This window comes from Manis pentadactyla, chromosome 10, assembly GCF_030020395.1.
Source record: "Manis pentadactyla isolate mManPen7 chromosome 10, mManPen7.hap1, whole genome shotgun sequence".
Taxonomy (NCBI): domain Eukaryota; kingdom Metazoa; phylum Chordata; class Mammalia; order Pholidota; family Manidae; genus Manis; species Manis pentadactyla.
In genome coordinates, this window is record NC_080028.1 from 7955918 (window position 1) to 7977966 (window position 22049).

At 38.6% G+C, this 22049-nt stretch overlaps 1 protein-coding gene across 4 annotated transcripts in view; it reads left to right on the top strand.

The window, feature by feature from the left end:
• The window catches only part of MRTFA (myocardin related transcription factor A), a 103178-nt gene that overhangs the window by 15649 nt on the left and 65480 nt on the right, over positions 1-22049 (top strand). Inside the window, exon 1 of one of the 4 annotated variants that reach the window (XM_057486343.1) lies at positions 21215-21367. The exons of 1 other annotated variant lie outside the window; for it this stretch is intronic. In XM_057486343.1, the coding sequence (XP_057342326.1) occupies positions 21238-21367 (130 nt within the window). In that variant the 5' untranslated portion in view covers positions 21215-21237. Of the gene's footprint in view, positions 1-21214; positions 21368-22049 lie in introns of those variants that run through there. 2 more of the 4 variants (XM_036931502.2, XM_036931503.2) reach the window with 2 other exon arrangements.

A 22049-nucleotide genomic window follows, 5' to 3' on the forward strand; every position in this document is an offset into this window, starting at 1 on the left:
ATCATAATGTACAATTACTTGAACAACATTGGTTACTAGACTTCCCCTATTATCAAGTCCCCCCCACACACCCCATTACAGTCACTGTCCATCAGTGTAGTAAGATGCTATAGAATTACAACTTGTCTTCTCTGTGTTATACTGCCTTTCCGTGTCCCCCTGCCCCCTACTACATTATGTGTGCTAATTGTAATGCCCCCTTTCCCCCTTATCCCTCCCTTCCCACCCATCCTCCCCAATCCCTTTCCCTTTGGTAACTGTTAGTCCATTGGGTTCTGTGAGTCTGCTTCTGTTTTGTTCCTTCAGTTTTTTCTTTTTCTTATACTCCACATATGAGTGAAATTATTTGGTCCTTGTCTTTCTCCACCTGGCTTATTTCACTGAGCATAATACCCTCTAGCTCCATCCATGTTGTTGCAAATGGTAGGATTTGTTTTCTTCTTATGGCTGAATAATATTCCATTGTGTATATGTACCACATCTTCTTTATCCATTCATCTACTGATGGACACTTAGGTTGCTTCCATATCTTGGCTATTGTAAAGAGTGCTGCAATAAACATAGGGATGTATTTGTCTTTTTCAAACTGGGCTGCTGCATTCTTAGGGTAAATTCCTAGGAGTGGAATTCCTGGGTCAAATGGTATTTCTATTTTGAGTTTTTTGAGGAACCTCCATATTGCTTTCCACAATGGTTGAACTAGTTTACATTCCTACCAGCAGTGTAGGAGGGTTCCCCTTTCTCCACATCCTCACCAACATTTGTTGTTGTTTGTATTTTGGATGTTGGCCATCCTAACTGGTGTGAGGTGATATCTCATTGTGGTTTTAATTTGCATTTCTCTAATAATTAGCCATGTGGAGCATCTTTTCATGTGTCTGTTGGCCATCTGAATTTTTTCTCTGGAGAAGTGTCTTTCAGTTCCTCTGCCCATTTTTTAATTGGCTTATTTGCTTTTTGTTAGTTGAGGTGTGTGAGCTCTTTATATAATTTGGATGTCAACCCCTTATTGGATATGTCATTTACAAATATGTTGTCCCATACTGTAGGATGTCTTTCTGTTCTACTGATGGTGTCCTTTGCTGTACAGAAGCTTTTTTAGTTTGATATAGTCCCACTTGTTCCTTTTTGCTTTTATTTCCTTTGCCCGGGGAGATATGTTCATAAAGAAGTTGCTCATGTTTATGTCCAAGAGATTTTTGCCTATGTTTTTTTCTAAGAGTTTTATGGTTTCATGACTTACATTCAGGTCTTTGATCCATTTTGAGTTTACTTTCGTGTATGGGGTTAGACAATGATCCAGTTTCATTATCTTGCATGTAGCTGTCCAGTTTTGCCAACACCAGCTGTTGAAGAGGCTGTCATTTCCCCGTTCTTTTTGTTTCCTAAAATTTGTATATAATGAATAAAATATTATATATATGGATGTATAATTTTATATTGGTTTCAAGTATACAACACAGTGGTTCATCGGTTACCCATATTATTAAATCCTCACTCCCACTAGTGCAGTTACTATCTGTCAACATAGGAAGATGTTACAGAATCATTGAGCCTCATGTTCTTTGAGGTATGTTTCTGGGTGGTTGTTGAGAAGGATCCTCGTGCTTTTGTTAGGAACCTCTTTGTATTACCAAAATAGAAGAACTTGGAAGTTTAGGATTGGGAATAGGTGCATATCATCTGTATCAGTTGACAGTCAGTGTAGAAAATTAGTATGGATATTTACCATCTCCTTTAATGAACATTTATAAAATAACTTTCTTGAGGGCAACCTTGGGTAATAAAAGAACTATATCACCTTAAGCAATCTGCATAATCTTTTTTAGCCTCCATTTTTTTCATCCTTGAAGTAAAGATACCTGCTTTGTCTGTCTTAGAAGATGGTGTAAGGATGGGATGAGAGAATACGTGTGAAAAATTTTGCCAGTATCACCACTGATGTACTAGTCACACTATTCAGGGGACCCCTTTTGGGCCTCCTTATATTTGACCTATCTGTACCATTGACCCTCTTTGAGGCTCTCTCCTCATTCTATACTACTCAGAGTTCTTTATATAATCTGGCTAACCTAAGCATAAAATAAAATTTTGGGAAGAGTATTGGATAGTACGTACACCCCCTAATAAGAGGGCTCGTTAACAGAATGAACAAGAAATGAGAACATGAGCAGAAACTGAGTAAGGCAACACATAGTGAAGACCATGGCATGAGACGAATTGTCTGAGGACTCTGTTACTGGCACTGCTCACTTAGCCTTCTCTGCTATCACTGCTGACCTGGTCTCCCAACGAATGCTCGCTACCGTTAGTACTACCACCAGTAGACAGTTGCCACAGTGCCGTGAATAATTTCTATTTGTGTTTTCCACCTCTCTGTTATTCTGCCAATTTTCAAAGTTCTAGATGGGAGGATCTGATTGGCTGGGCTTGGGTTATATTTGTAAGCTAGAGGCCAGAATGCTGAGACAGGGACTATCTGTTCCTCTACAGCTTCTACAGTAGGAAGAGGGTCCTGTGTTCCCCTGGTCTTGGAATTACACCCAAGTAGGAATGGTATTCAGATCCTGAGCAGGTAAACTATAGGCACCATTCTGTCTCCAGCTTGCCTCCTACCTCTCTGCCCACTATTTAGTCTCTTTTGCAGTCTTCTCTTCTTCCCATCCCCTAAATGTCCAGGGTAAGTCCGTTACCCTTTTTTCTTCTCAGTCTACACATTCTCCCTAGCAATCTCATCCCAACTTGTGGCTTTAATTATCACGTACTCAGGATGTCTGTATCTATATCTCTAGCCCCCACTTACTCCTGAGCTCTAGGTTCATTTAATCCATTAATTCTTCCCACCTGGACATCTAGATGACTTACTGCATGTCAGACGTCTGCATATTTAAAGTTGATGTCACATTCCCCGAGACTACCACTGCATTCCCTAACTCAGTACCAGTTGCCTAACCAGAAAACGAGTAGTCATTCTCAATTCCTCTTTTCCTATGTTCCTCACATCTATTTGGTCTCTGAATTTTGTAGATTCTGCCTCTACTTTGACTTTTCACATTTTGTCTCACTACCCTAGATCAGACAGACTCTCACCATTTCCTTTTTTTTTTCTTTATTAAAAAAATTTTTTTTAACATTAAGAAAATTGAAGTATAGTTGATATACAATATTATATTGGTTTCAAGTATACAGCACAGTGATTGACCAGTTACATACATTAAGTGGTCACCCCAACTAGTGTAGTTACTATCTGTCAATACAGAAAGATGTTACAGAACCATTGATTGTATTCTCCATGTTTCACTTCCATCTCCATGACCAGCTTATATTATGATTGAGATTTTGTGCCTCCTTATCCGCTTCATCCACTCATCCCAGCCTCTCCCCCATGGTAACCACCAGTCACTTCTCAGTGTTTATGAGTCCAGTGCTGTTTTGTTTTGCTTTTAGATTTCACGTGTAAGTGAAATCATATGGTATTTGTCTTTCTCCTCCTGGCTTATTTCACTTAGCATAGTCCCTTCTCAGTCCATCCATGTTGTTGCAAATGGCAGGATTTCTTTTTTTATGGCTGAATAATATTCCATTGTGTATATGTACATCTTTATCCATTCATCTATTGATGGAAACTTTGGTTGCTGTAAATAATGGCTTGTAAAAAATTTGGCTGTTGTAAATCATGTGGAAATAAATATAAGGGTGCTTATATCTTTCCAAATTAGGGATTTTGTTTTCAGACTCATCATTTCTCACTGTGGTTTCAGTAGCCTTCTCATTAGTCTCCCTGCCTAGAAGCCAGCTGTTCTCTAATCAGTCCTTTATACAGCTGGCCAAGATACTTTTTCTAACCATCAACTCTAATAATTTTATTCTTCTCAGAATTCTTCAATTTTTTATGGGTCAAAATTTAAATATTTTATTTGTCTGTTTGGCTTCTAATTATTTAGTCATCGATTACTTACAACTTCAGTCTCCAGCAAGACTGAGCAGCTTCTAGTTTCCAAAACATTTTGTGCTCTTTTCATTTTCTCTTCCTTTGCATATAATCTTCCTTCTGCCTTGACCATTTTTCTCTCTGTGCTTGCTAGCTTACTAATGTTTATTCATCTTTCAAGTCCTAGCAAGGGCTGCCTCTTCCAAGATGCAGGCTGTCTGTGATTCCAGACATCTCAGGTACTCCTTCCCCTATGCTCTCCTCATACCTGTTACAGACCACCAGAGCCTTTGTTCTATTACATTATTATTTCTATCAGGTCTCATCATTAGAAGTAAGCTCCTTGAATATACAGGGTTGGCATCTTATTTCTGTATCCCCGGTTCCTGGCACATAGCAGGCACTTAATAATTTTTACTTAAAGATTAAATGATGAAAGCATTTTGAGAAGTAAAGTGCTGTACAAGTATAGTAGTATTTTTTTAAATTGTTTATTGTGATAAAATTGGTATGTAACATTAGTTTCAGGTGTACAACTTAATAATTTGGTATTTGTATGCACGTTAATAAAGATCACAATAAGTCTAGTTACCATCTGTCACCGTACAACTGACCCCCTTTTTACCCACTGCACTAACCCCCTTCTCCAGTAACCACCAATATCTCTTCTGTATGAGTTTTTATTTTTTTTATTTTTTTTTGGTATCGTTAATGCACAATTACTTGAACAACATTATGGTTACTAGACTCCCCCTATTATCAAGTTTCCCCCACATACCCCATTACAGTCACTGTCCATCAGCGTAGTAAGATGCTATGGAATCATTATCTTTGTGTTTACAGCCTTTCCCGTGTCCCCCCACCCCCACCCCCACCACTACATTTTGTGTGCTAATCATAATGCCTCTTTTTCCCCCTTATCCCTCCCTTCCCACCCATCCTCCCCAGTCCTTTTCCCTTTGGTAACTGTTAGTCCATTCTTGGGTTCTGTGAGTCTGAAGTACAGCAGTATTTTTATTGTTGTAATCATCAGGCCCTTCCTAATTCTAAAGTTCTGTGGTCTATAATTCAGTTCAGGGGGAATAGTTCTGATTTTATTTGTTTCATCCATCTCCAGATAGCCAGAGGTCCAGCAGCCCTTCCAGCCTTGCAGATGAGTTTGCCTTCTCTCTGATCAGCCTTATACTTTTTCTTCAAGAAGCTGATTAAATGTACTTTCCTTTAGTTTTCCCAACCTTTCATGTAATAAACATTTTAGTCCTCAACGATTGCTTCATGTATGACTCCATTTCCTTACCCCACAAAGTTACTTTGCTTTAGTTAGTTGCTCTAGTTAATAAATTATACAGTGGCTGGGAACATACAAAGTATTGATATTCTAGAGGTTCTCTAGAGAACCTTGAGATTTCTCTCTCAGTTTGGCCCCACTGCTGGTTCTGCAGAGCCTTCTCTCCCATCAGCTCTGGGAGCTCAGATCCTGGTCCTGTGCTTCTACTGAGAGCCATAGCAGAACAAACAGTGTATAGTTTAATTTCACTCTTTTTTTTTTAAGGACTTGCTCACTGTCTCTTGATTTACTGCACTGAGAAGCATAAGTTTTGATTTTTTTTTTCTTGTTCCTCTGAGGGAGCCTGCGTCATTGAGAAATGTTTAACCTCATGGCCTTGCACTGGGGCTGGAAATTTGCCTAAGGGAACTTGAAGCTGGCAGTGTTTTTACTCAAATTCCCCCTTATGGGTAGGGGGATTTCATCAGGGCCTGCCAAAACAGGAAGATGTTGGGAAATTTTTAGTAGCAAAGCTGTTGCCATTAGATATCTGAAAGTATTTGAAGAGTTTTCTGGAGATAATCTTAGGAATTTTGAAATCCCTCTGGGAGAAAGCTGTATCTTCTACCAGGTATAAACAAAAATTTGGGCTGAGAAACTTAGCTTTTCAGTTGTGTGGTATGTTGTTAGAAGAACTTTGACTAGTTGGATGAGAAAGAGAGCTAACCAGAGAGTTTTAGGAGTTTAGGAACTCTCACTTAGGGAAAATATCTGTAGGTCAATGCAAATCTCTATGGACTATGGGAAGAATTTGGCTTTCTATCAATTCTGGATTATCCTAAGAGTAGATCATCACAGGGATTTTCTTCGGCAAATCTTTTTCAAATTCTTACTGACATTGCCACTATATCTATTTGCAAAAGCACTTTGTTGATAACAAACAAGATTTTGGTTCAGTAAGAGAATAGATGATCTTTTGTGCCCAAATGATGATCTCCCTATTAGGAGAAGGTGTGAACCAGCAAATGTTTAGAATATGACTACCTCTGCTTATTTTTATCTTTGTGTCACAGATGAGGAAGTTATACAGTTGTTTGCCAGTATTGGAATCATAAGCTGAGCGGGCTCTGGGCCCTGACAAGAGAAGAATTGTGCAGTTAGGCCATTTGTGACAGTTTTGTGGCTTCCTGGAAAATTAGAAACAGCTGCAGAGTACTTACTACAAATGCAGGCATTTTGCCCACTCTAAAAGATAAATGGATTCATCCACCAGTAGGCCTTTCTATGTTAGCATGGATGATTGAAGATTGATAATACGCACGATTAATGTGAGACTTCTCTTATAATCAGCAAGTATTTACTAATTATTGATTATATACTTAACATTCTGATAGGTGCTCTTGGGATTTGCTTGAGAAGTAGAAGGAATTATTCTGAATTTCAGGAAATCTGTATTCTTGTTGGAGGTACAGGCATTACAAAGGATTATAGTATCCTAAGAAAAAAGAGAGAAATAAGGTCAGGAAAACTTAAAAATAGAGGTGAGATTAGAGCTAGACCTTAGAGGAAAGGTGCAATTTCGATAGGCAAGAAGAGTCAGAGGAGGGAAGAGTGAATCACTGGTGTTGGGTAGGAAGTGTATCCTAAGGCAAGATGTGGAAACTAGACTAGGTGTGGTATGTGAGGAAAAATAAGGGTTTCACCTTGTAGAATAGGAGGTATGGGATAGTTGCAAGAGGAAATTGAGTTTAACAGGTAATAAGGAGCTGGATTATTGAGGCCTCTGAATATTAAATTGGAGAGTTTGACCTTCACCACACAAAGAGGAGTCATTTTAAGCTCTTGATATTTATCAATCCATTTCTGTCAATAATTAACTTTAAATTGAAATTTTTACTGAGATAATTGTTTTTGATTATTGATTTACAGACAGTTGTAAGAATGCAGAGAGATCCCTTGAACACAAGTTTTAAGTGATGAGTTTGTAAAAGTCACTTCAAAGATTGCACAAATATATGAGATATTATCCCTGCTTTTCACAACAGACAGGAAAAGGATACATATATACATTCTTTTAATAGATAAGAAAATATGAGCAGGGTTCTTAGATATGCAATGAATTGCTTTTGGAAGGGGGTTAGGAAATGATTCATGAAGCTGGTGCCATGTAAGGTAACTCACTCAGCTCCTCATTTATTCCAGGGTCTGTACCAGATGCTAGAAGTAAAGTGGGGGAACTAGAAAGACATGGTCCCTGTCCTTGTGCAGCCTCACATTTATTGGTGAAGGCAGACAAATAATCATAATGAAATAGAATGGGGGTTATACTAGGAAATTCAGAATGCTGTAGGAGAACACAGCACTTCTAGGGAACATTGCAGGAGGGCCATGCAAAGAAAGGGCTGTTTAAGCTATGATCTGAATGATTTTCCAGCAGAGAGTACAGTGTGAAGATCTGGAGGTATGAGATAAAATAGCACATTTGAGGAACTGACGGACTTTTGTTACAGCTGGTATAGGGAGATGGTGTAGTATCATGGGTGTGAGTGAGGATTCTGGAGCCTTATTGCCTGGGTTTACATCCTGGCCTTAACACTGACTAGTTGCCTTGGACAGTTACTGCTTGGTGCCTCAGTTTCCCCATCTGAAAATAGGCGTAACAATGATTCCTACCTCATAGATTAGGACTAAATGACTTAAGACAAATAATGCCCTTAGATTAGTGCCTGGCACACAGCAGGTACTCAATGCATGTTGACTGTTACTGCTACAACTACAGCTATTAATTGTGAGAAGGTGAATGGTAAGAAAATAACTTAGAGATTCAAGGGGGCCTTAAAAGCCATGTTAGGAATTTGGACTTTATCCTAAGGTAATATCCTAAGAGCAATAGGAAGTCATTCCAGGATTTTGCATAGAGATGGTATTATATTTGCATTTTAGAAAGATGATTCTGGTTTCAGTGTAGAAAATAAATTGAAGGGGGTGTTAAGAAAGGTGGCAGGGAGACCAAATAAGAGGCAGTTGCAGAAGTCCAGGTGAGAGGTGGTAGCTCTGGAGATAGCTCTTATGGCATTCTGCTGGTGAGAGGGAGGTCAGTGACAGTGAACAAATACATAATGTAATATTAGGAATGATATGTGCTAATAAGAAAAATACAGCAGGGAAAAGGAATAGATGATGAGTCTGTAGCTGATTAAAAAGAGAGTCAGGGAAGGCCTTTCTGAGAAAGTGACATTTGAGCAGAGACCTGCATGAAGTGAAGGAATGGACGGACCATGCTTATGTTTTTATGGGGGAAAATCTTTCCAGGCACAAGAGTGAACATGCTTAGCATGTTTAAGGTCTAGTAAAGACGGGTGTGGGGGTTGGGGGGTGGAGATGAATGAGGAACGTATGTACCACAAGAACAGAGATCTTGTTCACTTAGAATTGCCTTGAGCAGTGTCTGGCACGTAGCGGATGTTCAGAGAATACTTATTGAACAGATAGATGGGCAGGTGGATAGATGGAATTGTGAATGAACAAATAAATGATTAATTTTTCCAAACAAACCTGGAATCTAGGAAGAGGGGGGAAAGTTGTGGGTAAGCTTCCCAACTAGTATCTTTCTTTCTTATGAAAGGTTAAGAGGATCGGCTTTGGAGCTAGACTGTTAGGTTCAAATTCTGGCAGTGCCATCTGCTAGATGTGTGACCTTAAGCAAGTTACTTCTCGGTGCCTCAGTTTCTTCATCTGAAAAAATGGGAACAGTAGTAGCACCTGTCTCATGGGGTCATTGCAGGTTTCCAAGCCTCAGCACTGTTGACATTTGGGACTGGATAATTCTGTGTTGTTGGGGGCTGTCCTGTGGGTGGAGGGTTTTTAGCAATATACCTGGCTGCTGCCTGCTAGATGCCAGTAGCAGCTCTCTAGTTTAATATTGTCTCCAGATTTCTGACCCTCAGGGTCAGAATTGCCCTGGGTTGAGAACCGCCCGAGTCTTTGTGAAGATTAAAGGAGTTTTGATGTGTGTAAATCACATAGAATAGTATTTGGCCCATGTGCTGTTAATAAGATGAACTTAATGGCTTCTAGGGAAACGTGTTTCGCCTACCAACAACTGAGGACAGCTGAGTCTGCTATTTAGGTGAATAACAAAAAGTTAAAAATACAGCATAGATGCTGATGCAGTGTGAAGAAAATGGGTTTGTCTATTCCCAATAAGATTTATTTATTTATGCCCACTGCCACTTTCTGTGGATGGAATGCCTTCTTTATTTGGGAACCCCTGGCCCTACCTTTAGATACAAAGATGTACCTCCATTGGAAGATTCTTTAAGGTGTAGGAATGTTAGTAATAGGTGCTTCTCACAGTAACTGGGATTTGGGGACACTTTTTGTAATGTAAGAATTTGGTTTCCAAGGTTAGAGTACCCTTCTCTTTGGGTGCCCAGTAGCTTTCAACTAGGTGCTAATGGAAACCATCATCTGTTCTAGTCAGAACTTACCAACCGTTATAATCATGATTAGCGTTTAGACTTGACCCTTAAACAACACGGGCGTTAGGGGCCCCAAGCTCCTGTGCAGTTGAAAATCCATGTGTAACTTTTGACTCCCCCAAAACTTAAAATTACTAATAGCCTACTGTTGACTGGAAACTGTACTGATAACATGAAGAGTCAATTAACATATATTTTGTATGTTATATGTATTATATATTGTTTTCGTATTCTTTCTGTAAAGTAAGCTAGAGAAATAAAATGTTACTAAGAAAATCATAAGGAAGAGAATGTATTTATAATACTGTATTGATACTGCAAGTTTATGCTCTCTGTTTACAGGATGAATTGTCTGTCAGTACCTACATCAATATTGTATGATACAAACACTGTAGGCATTATATATATTCCTAACACTAGACATCAAAACGAAAAGATAATATAAAAATAAATTCATATTTATTTACGGTATAATGATTCATGCATTGATACCAAGAAGCAGCAATATATTGATTACTTTGCAGTAGCCTCGCCTGTATGGTAACAAATGAATCTTAAAAATCTGTTTTCTTTCTCTTTTACTTCTTTTTTCATTATGAAATTTTCATGGCATATGTAATACATATATGACTTCATAATACTATACTAGAACTGTTGTTTCATCAAAGAAAAACCACTTCCTGATGATAGACTGGTATGCATTTTTCTCCAGTTATAAGAGGCACAATTTACAGTATTGTGATTCTTTGAAAGCAAACAATAAGAAAACATACACATTATTTAATTACATTAACTATCACTCACCTTATGCCTGTATAAGAATAGGTTGTCCACTTCCATTCAAGTCTTGTGTATGATGTTGTACATAGCAGATACTCAGGTGATCACTATGATGCAAAAACCTATCATACATTTTTTGCTGTATGGTTACTAGATTTTCATACAAAGACACACACAAACACAACAGATAAGTTTATTAATTAGCTGTAGGGCATGATGATTATTTACTGTTCATTGAGTCGAAGTGGATCATAAGAAAGGTCATTGTCGTTATCTTCATGTTGAGTAGACTGAGGAGGAAAAGGGGGGATTGATCTTGCTGTCTTGGGTGGTAGAGGCTGTAGAGGTGGAGCAGGTTGGCAGGGGAGGCAGAAAAGGCTGAGACACCCTGAGTGTACATTGTAACTTCCATGTAACTTTTTTGCTTTTTCATTTCTCTGAAAATGTTTCTATACAGTACCAATTCTCCTTCTACCATTGGCTTTAGTTTTCAGTGTTTATCATAGAAGGATCCATGCCATAAAAGAAGTCGAAAGCAGACTTCAGTAATTGGAACCCTTCTGCCAGATTGTCTAATGTCAGTCTGATTTCTGGCATTGCTTCTACATCTTCTTCTTCATTGTCTGGCACTGGTTCAGAAGCACTCATCTCCATCAAGTCACCTTTTAAATCCTCTGGTTTGGTGTCTCTTAGCTGTTGAATTTCTCAAGATCCATATCTTGAAACCCTTCACCTCCCACCTTTTTTGCCATATCCACATCAACTTCGTATTTCCCTGATTGGGTCTGTTGTAAATCCTGTGAATCATGCACAACTTCTGGATGGGTTTCTCTGGTAGGAATTTATTGTTTTGGGCTTCATAACTTTCACAGCATTTTCTATAATGATGGCATCTTCAGTGGTATAGTTCTTCTATACCTTCATAGGGTTGATGATCCTTTCCTTAGAGCACCATGTGTAATGGACCTTCAAGGTTCTTATGACCCTGGGATCTAGAGACTGAATTAGAGACATTGTGTTTGAGGGCAAGTAGACCACTTTGACACTTTCAGCATTGAACTCATGGTATTCTGGGTGGCCAGGGGCATTGAAAAATAACTTTAAAAGGTCAGTCGTTTACTGGCAAGGTAATTCCTGACTTGAGGAAAAAGCATCAATGGAACAATTCTGGAAAAAGGGTTCTTACTGTCCAGGCCCTCTTGTTGAACAATTAAGAGATTGGCAGCTGGTGTTTATCTCTTCCCTTCAAGGCTCAGTATTAGCAGCTCTATAGGTAACGGCAGTCTGAGCCTGAACCCAACTGCATTTGCACAAGCAGTGGAGTTGGCCTGACCCTTCTTGCCTTAAGTCCTGGTGTTCACTTCCCTTCCTTACTAAGAAGTGTTCTTTGTAGCATTTCCACCCCCCACAGAATATAATACTTTTGTCTACATTAAAAACCTGTTCAGACAAATAGCCTTTCTCCTCAATGATTTTCTTAATGGCATTTGGGACTCATCTGCTGCCTCTTGGTTAGCAGAAGCTACTTCTCCTGTTATCTTAATATTTTTAAGCTAAACCTCTTTCTAAAATTATCAAACCATCCTTTGCTGTCATTAAATTCTCCAGCTGTAGATTCTTTACCTTCCTTTTGCTTTAGGTTGTCATATGATGACTTTACTTTTTCTCAAGTTGTATTAGAGTCCGTAGGTGTGCCTTACAGCAATCCTGTATCCACATGAAAGCTGCATTTTCAGTGCAAGATAAAAAAAATTTTGCAAAAAGCTCAAGGTTTTCACACCTGCTGGTGTAGCTGCAGCAATGGCTTCACGCATTTCCTTTCCTTTTTTTTTTTACAATTGTCCTTATGCTGGATTCATTTATCTTAAAATGGTGGCAACCACTACTGCAGACCTCAGACTATAATATCAAGCAATTCAGCTTTTTCTTGTAATATCATGACTTTTCTCTGCTTCTTGGGGGCATTTCCAGCATAACTAGTAGTACTTCATATGGGTCCCATGGTGTGTTTTTCAAGGTTTATGATATTGTACTAAAGATGATGAAAAATATGCAAGAACTGCAAGAGATCACTTTTTACTGTGATACACAAACTTCCTGGAGAGACAAACTGCTCACAGGGAGATGATTAGGGTCACCCAGTGTTTTGAGGAGAGATACAACACTTGTGCTCACTGCCACAGCAACAGGAGGTGATTATGAAATTATTACAGTAGCAGTTAATTTGATGCAGTTATGATTTAATATTGTATCTTTACATTTGTTCACATATCTCTCAACTGCAAGTGGCACCAGGTATAGTCCATAATTGTGTGAAGAAGGTTTTGATAAATTTTAACTTTTGTAACAGACTTCTATGTATTTTATGGTAGTAAATGATAAAATAGATTGATATCTATGTATAGTTCATGCATTCATGACACACCTACTTTTTTCTTAATTTTTTCATTATTTCTAGGCTATGTGTTTTTCTGCAAGTTTCTTCAGACTTGTAAATCTCAACATTTCCAATACATTTATTGAAAGAAACCTGCATACAAGTAGACCCCCATGTTGTTCAAAGGTCAACTGTGTTGTGTTTGGTCATTGAGGAATTGAAATTATAGTGTATTCAACAACATTTCATGGTTATATTTTATAGAGTAAATATTTATTGCTTATCACTTGTGGTTACTGGTAGGCTAGTGGACTGGGTTAGCTGTTTGCTAATACTGCCTGCCTTCTGTGGGCCCTAACTCTGCTTAAGCTGTGAAGATGGTGATAAATTGGAGAGGTGGTCATTAGTTTTAGAGGTCATGGTATAGAAAAACATTAGCTGACAAATGCAGCCGTTAGAATGAAATAACTGAATAAATCATTTAAAGACATGATTTAGCACTCCCCATTTATGGGATTATCATTATTTAAAAATTTTACTTAAGAAGGCTTCATACATAAACTTACATGTATACACATTTTATATAGAGGCCTTAATCTGAAAATTTAAATCCTTTTTTTTTTTAATTTTGGTATCATTAATCTACAATTACATGAGGAACATTATGTTTACTAGGTTCCCCCCTTCACCAAGTCCCCCCCATAGCCCCAACAGCTCTTCCTGTGCCTCCACCCACATTATATATGCTAATCATAATACCCCCTTTCTCCGCCACCACCCCATCTTATCCCTCCCTTCCCATGCATCTTTTCCAGTCCCTTTCCCTTTGGTAACTGTTAGTCCATTCTTGGGTTCTGTGAGTCTGCTGCTGTTTTGTTCCTTCAGTTTTTTCTTTTTCTTATACTCCACATATGAGTGAAATCGTTTGGTCCTTGTCTTTCTCCGCCTGGCTTATTTCACTGAGCATAATACCCTCTAGCTCCATCCATGTTGTTGCAAATGATAGGATTTGTTTTCTTCTTATGGCTGAATAATATTCCATTGTGTATATGTACCACATCTTCTTTATCCATTCATCTACTGATGGACACTTAGGTTGCTTCGATTTCTTGGCTATTGTAAAGAGTGCTGTGATAAACATAGGGGTGCATCTGTCTTTTTCAAACTGGGCTGCTGCATTCTTGGGGTAAATTTCTAGAAGTGGAATTCCTGGGTCAAATGGTATTTCTGTTGAGTTTTTTGAGGAACCTCCATATTGCTTTCCACAATGGTTGAACTAATTTACATTCCCACCAGCAGTGTAGGAGGGTTCCCCTTTCTCCACATCCTCACCAACATTTGTTGTTGTTTGTCTTTTGAATGATGGCAATCCTTACTGGTGTGAGGTGATATCTCATTGTGGTTTTAATTTGCATTTCTCTGATGACTAGTGATGTGGAGCATCTTTTCATGTGTTTGATGGCCATCTGAATTTCTTCTTTGGAGAACTGTCCAGCTCCTCTGCCCATTTTTTAATTGGATTATTTGCTTTTTGTTTGTTGAGGTGCGTGAGCTCTTTATATATTTTGGATGTCAACCCGTTATCAGATCTGTCATTTATGAATATATTCTCCCATACTGCAGGATACCTTTTTGTTCTGTTGATGGTGTCCTTTGCTGTACAGAAGTTTTTCAGCTTGATATAGTCCCACTTGTTCATTTTTGCTTTTGTTTCCCTTGCTCCAGGAGATATGTTCATGAAGAAGTCACTCATGTTTATGTCCAAGAGATTTTTGCCTATATTTTTTTCTAAGAGTTGTATGGTTTCATGACTTACATTCAGATCTTTGATCCATTTCGAATTTACTTTTGTGTATGGGGTTAGACAATGATCCAGTTTCATTCTCTTACATGTAGCTTTCCAGTTTTGCCAACACCAACTGTTAAGGCTGTCATTTCCCCATTGTATGTCCATGACTCTTTTGTCATATATTAATTGACCATATATGTTTGGGTTAATGTCTGGAGTCTCTATTCTGTTCCACTGGTCTGTGGGTCTATTCTTGTGCCAGTACCAAATTGTCTTGATTACTGTGGCTTAGTAGTAGAGCTTGAAGTTGGGGAGCGAGATCCCCCCCACTTTATTCTTCCTTCTCAGGATTGCTTTGGCTGTTGGGGGTCTTAGGTGGTTCCAGGTTCTCTTGCTTTTATAAATATATAAGGGCTACAGGTAATTTTAATTGTTCCTCACCATTCACCTAGTTTTATTAATCAGAAAAGTTGCTGTTTCCTAACAGAAAGGCTAATGTGTCAGTATATTCATAACTATGGCCTAAAATCTGACCAGATGCAGCATTTAACTTGAGATTACTGAAGCACTTGAGACCTAAGAAAGTTGAGAAATCTAGGTTCTTTTTTAAACTACAAAGCAAATGGTAGTCAATTTTGAATTTTTAAATTTCCAATTATGAAACAATATATTGTTTTCTTAAAACAGCTTTTACAGAGAAGGCTCATCACCTCCAATCCTGCTTTGAATTCTTAACTTCACCATTTACATTTAAAGCTATGAAATTAATTATTGTCATCTAAATTTAACCAAATCTTTTTAGTGGGCCTGTGCAACCTTGATAGTTTATTTTTAAAAATATCTTGGGAAATGTTGATACCTTCTTTATAGTGATAAAATTTGTATTGATTGTAACAGTACTGATAGATTTTTTTGTTAAATAGTATTAGAGTCTCAACTTAAGGTGTGTGATGAAGGATACCACTCTTTTTAAAATTATGAAGCATTCTACATTGGAATTGACTCTCTGAATATAGTACTTTTTAGGGAGCTCAATAAACTCACTATCTCAAAGGACTCAAACTTATTTCAGATTCCCAAATTACAGACACCATGTAGTTAAAATGGCTTTCCCGTTTGTGCTGTCCTCAAATTAGAGCTAGTATGTATCTATGTGAACTAGAGGATTGATGTCTATAAAGCAAAACATGTAACCCTGGGTGAGTCAGTGGCTGCTGGACAACCTGATTTCTAGGGAAAAATGTCTGGGTTTGCAGAAAAGTGAATGTGCAATACTCTTGCATCTGAGAAGATCATTGAGGGCCTTGTGCTGGAAGAGCCGCTGTTGACTTTGAAAGATGTGAAGAGTCAAAGACAATGAAATAATGAGAAAGAGCCAGCAGAAGTATAGTTGGACATCATCTGATGACTTTTCCCCCTCTAACAACTGTACACCTAATTTTGTCACCATTTTGTAACGTTGAGAGTTTGTTTGGCTGGTGACATACGGACCACTGAAAAAAGCAAATGGTGATACGTTAAGGGGCTATCTCAAGCAGTCATGGGAAGCACAAATGAGATTTCCAGCCTCATTAGCTCAGCTCTCCTGCCCCTGAAGGAAGGCCCTGTCTTTGTGGTTTCTTCAGGCTCTGGAGATCTTCCAGCAGAAGGGGGCATAGCAGGGGTGCTCCGGTTGTTCAGAAGCTTCAGGAGCTGCTGGCTTCCCTGCTCCTTGGTGGCAGGAAGGAGAGTAGGAAAGAAGTGTCTTCTGTAGTATTAGGGAGTCCTGACTGCTGTCTACAGAGGACTGCCTATATAAAGGAGATTGCAAACTCTAATAAGAGAAAGGTGTAAAAGTATGGCATTCTTTCTGTTACAGTGTAGACTTTTATTTCAGTATAAAAACTTACAGAGTGTACTTGAAAATTTGTCCAGGTTCCCCTCTGTTTCTGAAATTTTTCTATTGGGGCTTAAGTATCACTGCCATGTTTCATTGCAAAGGGAAATTTATGGTGGAAAGTTTAAGAAAATCATTTTGCCCCTTAAAGTCTGGGATCACAGACAGAGAAGACACTTGCTTTTTGTGTTGTGCATTCGTCTTCAGAATCTTTAAGTGACCTCTATTGTTTTTGAAGTCTTTTGTAAGAAAGAAACATTTTAAAAAGATGACTAAACATTTTTGAGTATATGATTGTAGGGAGACAGCAGTCTTTTTTTTTTTTTTTTTTTTCTTTTTTCTCTTTTTCCTTGAGAAACATAATGCTTTACTTTTCTCCTGGAGGACGTGATTACTCAAAGACACAGCCACTTAGAAATTTCTACTGCCATCTTGGTTTTTCTGTTTCCAAAAGTTCTGCTTGCGGTAAATGGCTGGGGCTACAGTGTGCTCTGGCAACTCTGTCCATGCTTGAGTTCAAGCTACTTATCAGTGCTCTGCTTTGCCTCTGCTCTTTAAATGACTCAGAGTCAGAACGAGGACTCCCAGGAGAGACTGTGACTGGCTCCCTATTTTGGGTGATGGTCTTTATTTAATTTACTAGGTCATGTAGACATTAACAGTTTGAGAAGTCCTAAAGGAATGTTAGTTCCAAACATGACATCTTTATAAGAAAACAGTTGCGAATTCACTAAAATGTGAATTTAGTATTGTTAAACAGATCTTTTTCATACCTTGCTCCCCCTGTTTTCTACCCTGTGTTTCTGTCTGGATAGTAGAAGAACATGGGCTGTTCTAAAGGTAGAAAATGAAAATTAAACAATAATAAATGGAACTATTTGTGAACATGTTTTGTATACTTGACATACCGATTATTGATTGTCTTATTAAATTCACCCTAAAACCGTATGAACTAAGTGATGTTATCCCCATTTTCAGGTGAGCCGAAGTCCCAGAGAGGTAGAGGTTAAGTGGCCCACCCAAAGCCAGACTGGTGGTAGGTAGTAGATTGTATGGAGCAAGAATCGGAACAAAGATTTTTCTGGTTCCAGGTGCAAAAGTTCCCAGCCACTGTATCACATTGCCTCTATCCTGTTTTTGAGGGCTAGAGATGGACAGAAGGAAAAGCAATCTCTTTTTCCCTTGCTTGCTTTGGTTGTTCATTTATTTATTGTCTATGTCTCGCTTCTCCCCTGCATCTAACATATGTGTAACACACACTCGGTAAATATTGAATGAATGAGTGTGTGCAATTAACCATGGAAAATGGAAGTGAACTGACATTTTTCTAAAAATTTTTAAGTATTGTAAATATAATAAAGTACATGTGAGACTGATATTTATCAGGCTTATTCATGGCATATATAGACATTTGAATAAGATTAAAAACTTACAGTCCCATATTTTCTGGAGATTATCAACAGCCTGAATGCTCATTTGTCTCTTCTAACCAACCTCCCTGCTACTGGTCTTGGCCCTCTTCATTCCCATACTGTTGTCAAGATGCTCTTTCTCTATTTATCTATCTTCCATTCCCCAAGAAATTGTTGTTTTCACACCTTTTGATTTTGTAGTTTCCTTTCCCTTTGGTTAGAATTCCCTTCCCTATCTTTGGTTTGACTTAAAACAAAAAACAAAAAACTAGGACTTGGCTCAGTGTCTTCTCTGACTCCTCCAAACCCAGCTCAGTCCCCTCTTTGTGTTCCCATCCAAGCAGTTACATGTTGATGGATTGTCTGTCTCTGTTTCTTTGAACAGCTTGTATTGTAAGCTCCCTAAGGGCAGGGACTTGGGTGTTTCATCTGTCTGTGTCACACTGCCTGGTGAAACAAAATAAAGGGTGTGGCTTCCCAAGTCTCACCATAAGTCTTAGAGAACCATTCCATTGTAGAATTGGAGGATACCTGTGTGCTTCTCCAATTTTGGAGTTCAGACTTTTTGGAGATGAAGGTGACACCCTGAGGCCATGCAGCTAAGGTAGTTAACGGCAACACTAAAAAACAGGACCTCTGAGTCCCAGTGCAGTGTTTTTTCATTGTTATTTTAAGGAAAAAAATTTTAAGGCAATATTTGTTTAATGTAGACAATTCAGAAGATAAAGATACAGAAGGGGGAGAAAAAGTGTGATCATCCTATTCCCACCATCCAGAGAGTGACTATCCTTCCACTGTCTCCTGTGCATAGAGATGTGTTTGTGTATGTGTTACATAATTGTGTGATGACAACAGCTTGCATCTACTGAGTGCTTATAGAATAGGCCGTGTTCTAAGTGCTTTTTATATATATTAACCTATGTGTTACAACAACTCTATGAAGTGAGTACTATTATCCCCACTTTACAGATGAGGAAATGGAGGCATAGAGATGTTAAATGTCTTGAGTCACACAGCTAGTAAGTGGTAGAGCCAAGATTGAAACCCAAGCAATCCAGCTTAGAGCCTATATTCTTAACTACTATTCTATTCTGCCTCTATACATAATATTTTGTAATCTGCATTTTAAGAAATTGAGGTCAATTTATATACAGTAATGGTCACCTTTTTAGGGATACAGTTAATAAATTTTGATAAAAGGTAAACCACCAACATAATGAAGGTAGGTAGAATACTTCCATCTAAAAGTTCCATTGTGCCTCTTTGTAGACAATCTCCTTCCCCACTCCCAATTCCTAGCAACCACTGACCTTATTTCTGCCCTTAGAGAGTTTTGCCTTTTCCTGAATTTCATATAAATGCAATCATTTAATTTCTAGGCCTTGTGTTTTTCTTATTCTGTTTACTATAATGCTTTTGAGGTTTGTACATGCTTTTGCCCATAGTAGTACTTTATGGTTTTTTAAAAAATTACTATTACTGCTGAGTAGTATTCTGTTGTATGGATGTAGCACAATTTTTTACATCATTCACAAGTTGAAGGACATTTTGGCAGTTAAGAGAAAGCTGCTGTGAATTTTTACGTACACTTCTCATGCGGACATGTGTTTTCATTTCTCTTTGTTTAGTCAGAATGGGATTACTGGGTTTTATGGCAAGTGTAAGTTTAAGTTTATAAGAAACTTCCAAACTGTTTTCAAAAGTAGCATTATCATTTTGCATTTCCCCAGTAGTGTCTCAGAGTTCCAGTTGCTTCTCACCCTTACCAGCAAATTACTTATTGGCAGTATTTATATTTTGACATTAGTCAAAAAACTATCAGTGCATGGTCTTATTGGGAAAAGGTGTTGCTCAAATATATGATTTTGACAAGTATTTTTCTTTCTCATCTCCATTTTTCACTTCTTTCCATTTTACAAATATTTATTGAGCATCTCACAATGCAAGGGGGGTGGATGAGGGTGAGCGGCTCTACTTTCAAAGCCCCCTGGTTGGTCCTGTGATAGAAGCCACGGTAGATGTTGGTGACACAAGTGATTCTTATACTTTACCTATTTTCCTACTGTAACAAATTGCTCAGCATAGAGGTTTTGGCTTCTGTGCCTCTACAGTGTGTGCTTTGCTCAGGTAACAAGTGCGAGGAGCTTTGAGGGGAGAAGATGGTGGCTCCTCTGGCTTCAGCTGTGCTGCTCGCCTTATTTACCACCCCTCCTCACCCCTTTCGATGAAGATGCCAGTAAGTGGCATGGAGGCAGCTGTTTCCATAATTAGCAGGGTAGGTTTTTCAGTTCAGTCTGTTGGTATAGCTACCCTGATTGCCTACCCAGGAATGATGGGATTGTGACACCTAAGGAGTAAAATAAAATGTAAGTTGAATTTGACAAGGTAAGGGGTATGAATCTCAGATTTATAGTGGCCTGCCACAATTGTTGCAATACATTGTCTCTGAAACTAGCCAGCATCTTAAGTGCCTTTATTTTCTTTCTAAATGGAGAAAGTCAAATAGGTGCTGAGCTATATCTTCTTTTAGAGATTTTATCAGCAAAATGTTTGCAAATTGATAAGAAGTCTGTTTAATCATGTGTTCATCCATTGGGCACATTTTCCAGTTTACCATTATGTTTATGATACCCTTCTCAGTGCGATGATATGGCTTATTTCAAAGTAAATTCTTCCAAAGTTTTTCCCTTAGTACCTCCCCTTCCTCCCAATTTGGTATCTTTCATCTGTAAACATTTTAAAAACAAATGTCAAGTGAAATAAAATAGTGCAGTGTTATAGCTCCCTGTTCCACTTTGCTGCAGACTTTGCAAAAGAAGGGAGGGAGGCAGAGAAGAGAAGAGGGAACCTGGTCATGTGATACTGCTTGTCTGGCAGAAGCCTTTTGGTTCTGAGCAGAGAAACCAACTGTTTACTATTTTGGGTGAATGAGGTTGGTTGGTTGCTATGAGCATTTTTTCTAAGGGAACCCTCTTCTCTTCCAGTGCTACGCATTGAAATCATCCCAGTCCTGCTTTCTGGCATTTGGGTAGAGGAGGGAGGTGTCTGTGTCGAGTTCCAGTGCTGACAGGAAGAAATGTTTTCCAGGAGACTTACTGATTCTGACCTTCTGCTGTCACTGCTTTTAATGTCCCACTCCCTAAGTAAACTAGGGATCGAGCTGTTCTTACAATCCTTAGTACTGCAAAAATGAAGTACTCGCTTTAACCTAAAGAGCAATGCTAATCAGATCTTCGGCAAATAATAAATGGCCTCTAAGGAGTGAGGTAAGGAAGACGGGTTTATTGCAACATTGGCCTTTGGAGTCTCTTATCTCCCCCCAGCATGCTAGAGGAGAAGACCAAGATTCATCAACCCACCTGCAAGATTCCACCACTCTCATGGATTGTCCTGAAGCCAGGAAAGGACAGCTACTCAGCATTGTGCCTGGCCCCTTATCACAGTTTGCGGGAAGGTTGGCATATTTATCCCTTTGGGATTTGCATGCTTTTGTTTCCTCCTCAACTTACTCCTGTCTTTTATCCCCTCCCTATTTATCTATAGACATCCAAGCTTTGACTTTGGGTGATTTATTCTCCCAGGGGTTTTCTTAAAGCTTGCTGAGCACTCAGCAGTAACTGAGCATAGTACAGCAGGGTGTATTTCATGACCTGATGGGACAGTGTAAAGGATGTTTCCCTTTCTGACTGCTTTCCTTATACCCATGCAGAGCTCATACACCAAACCTAGATTATGGAAGAAGAAAGAAAAACCTTTTCTTTATTAAGGTGGGATTCTTCCCCTTTATGTCAGTCAAATGCAGTATTTTATCAATAAAACAAATAAATAGGGAGTTATTGATGATGAGTTCGGTTTCTTTTATCTGTTAAATAGTGAATGTGGATAGATAACCTGTAAGATCTCGTAACACTAAGATACCATAATTTAAAATAAAATAACACTTAGAAGGCTTTTTACTCGTACTGCGTGATAGTTTTGGCTATGGTAAACAATTTGGACTGGCCTTACCGATCTTTTTAGTAATCGTAGGATTACATTAGAATTATACCCAGGCATGTGAAAGATAGCAGGACACTGCTTATTAAACACCCATAAAGGAGGTTACCTTTGTGAACATCCCTCTTTTGTATTATGAA